Source organism: Aphanomyces astaci (assembly GCF_000520075.1).
Source record: "Aphanomyces astaci strain APO3 unplaced genomic scaffold supercont1.4, whole genome shotgun sequence".
Lineage (NCBI taxonomy): Eukaryota > Oomycota > Saprolegniomycetes > Saprolegniales > Verrucalvaceae > Aphanomyces > Aphanomyces astaci.
Window position 1 is genome coordinate 156099 of NW_009798267.1, and position 1135 is coordinate 157233.

Below are 1135 nucleotides of genomic sequence, written 5' to 3' on the forward strand. Positions count from 1 at the left end.
TGGGTGCCAGCTATTTTAACTTCAAGTACCCACGGGTAGATATTTAAAATTGGATAGGTATTGCATGCCTATCTGATATGGTACCACTTATCGCCGCGATCTGAAACCTTGTCTAGCCAATTAGAGGCCTCAATGATCTGAAGAGCTTCCCAAAAATTACGGTACCGGTACTGTACGGTACGCGTAAGCTCTTCACAGTAGTCGACAGCCGCGAGGGTGCCTGCCAAAAAAGAATCAAAACAAGGAGGTTTACTGAGTTTTCCACAATAAAGCTGGATGTTAAAAAGCGACCAATAAAAATCGAGGAAATCTATTACATCTCTGATTCTTTTCCACTCGAGTCGTTACTACTTGGTCGTCAGAGGAAGCCTTGTGCGGAGGAACATGTCGGGCGACGCTTGGGGCTTGGTCGTTGTGGTGCCCTTGTCGACAAACTCTTTCCAAACCTGTTAGACCAACTGTTCCTTGCGCCGTAGATAGCGGGCGGCTGTGCTGCTGGCTGCAGCGGTACCTTCTTTGCGAAGCTGTGCGTTTACCATTAGCATGTCGAGTATCTCGTTCTTTGACACGTATCGGGAGCGCGAACGCTTCACAAACTCGATGGCTCGTTCGATGCCGCTTGGTTGGTGGGGATCAGTGGGCATCGTTGGTATGTGAGGCTGGTGTCGAGTATCAGAGCCAGTGTGAGTTTGCATGTGTAATGATTGAAGTTTTATTGTATTTTTGGCTGTCTCTCAATTGTTAGTATTATATGCAAGAGTTTATTTGATAATAGAGTGAGATTCGAAAGGTTTTAAACTTTTGCGGTATCATATCTGAGCGTGTATGCTGTTTCAAGACCTGTTTGTTTTATAGTTTTTTAGCGTCTTCCCAGCGCTACAATTTCATATTCAACATTTCTTTATTGCGTTTTTGTAGCTAAAGTTCTTGCCAAAGGCATCCTCGCGGCTGTCGACTACTGTCAATAAGCTTACTATTAATAGTATAATTTTGTAAGTACCAGTATACACTGATTGACCCTTTGCCGACTTCTCGCGCAGATTCTATTGATGCGATTGTCACGATTGTTTGAGTTAACAGTAAGCTTACGTATAACGTTCTATAATCTACATTAAACAGTCAATCGTTGAGCATT

General features: G+C 43.5%; 2 protein-coding genes across 2 annotated transcripts in view; one reads left to right on the forward strand and one right to left on the reverse strand.

Moving 5' to 3' along the window:
- Positions 1–141, forward strand: part of H257_02258 (hypothetical protein) — a gene marked incomplete at both ends in the record, with an annotated part of 2228 nt that extends 2087 nt beyond the window's left edge. The window contains one exon of the mRNA XM_009825810.1: positions 117–141. Within this exon, the coding sequence (XP_009824112.1) occupies positions 117–141 (25 nt within the window). The remainder of the gene's footprint in view (positions 1–116) is intronic.
- A 206-nt stretch (positions 142–347) lies between these two features.
- Positions 348–644, reverse strand: H257_02259 (hypothetical protein; the record flags this gene model as incomplete). Its single annotated transcript, XM_009825811.1, has 2 exons — positions 348–436; positions 512–644. 2 exons carry the CDS (start codon positions 642–644, stop codon positions 348–350), a joined length of 222 nt encoding a protein of 73 aa, XP_009824113.1.
- Between the last annotated feature and the right edge of the window lie 491 nt (positions 645–1135).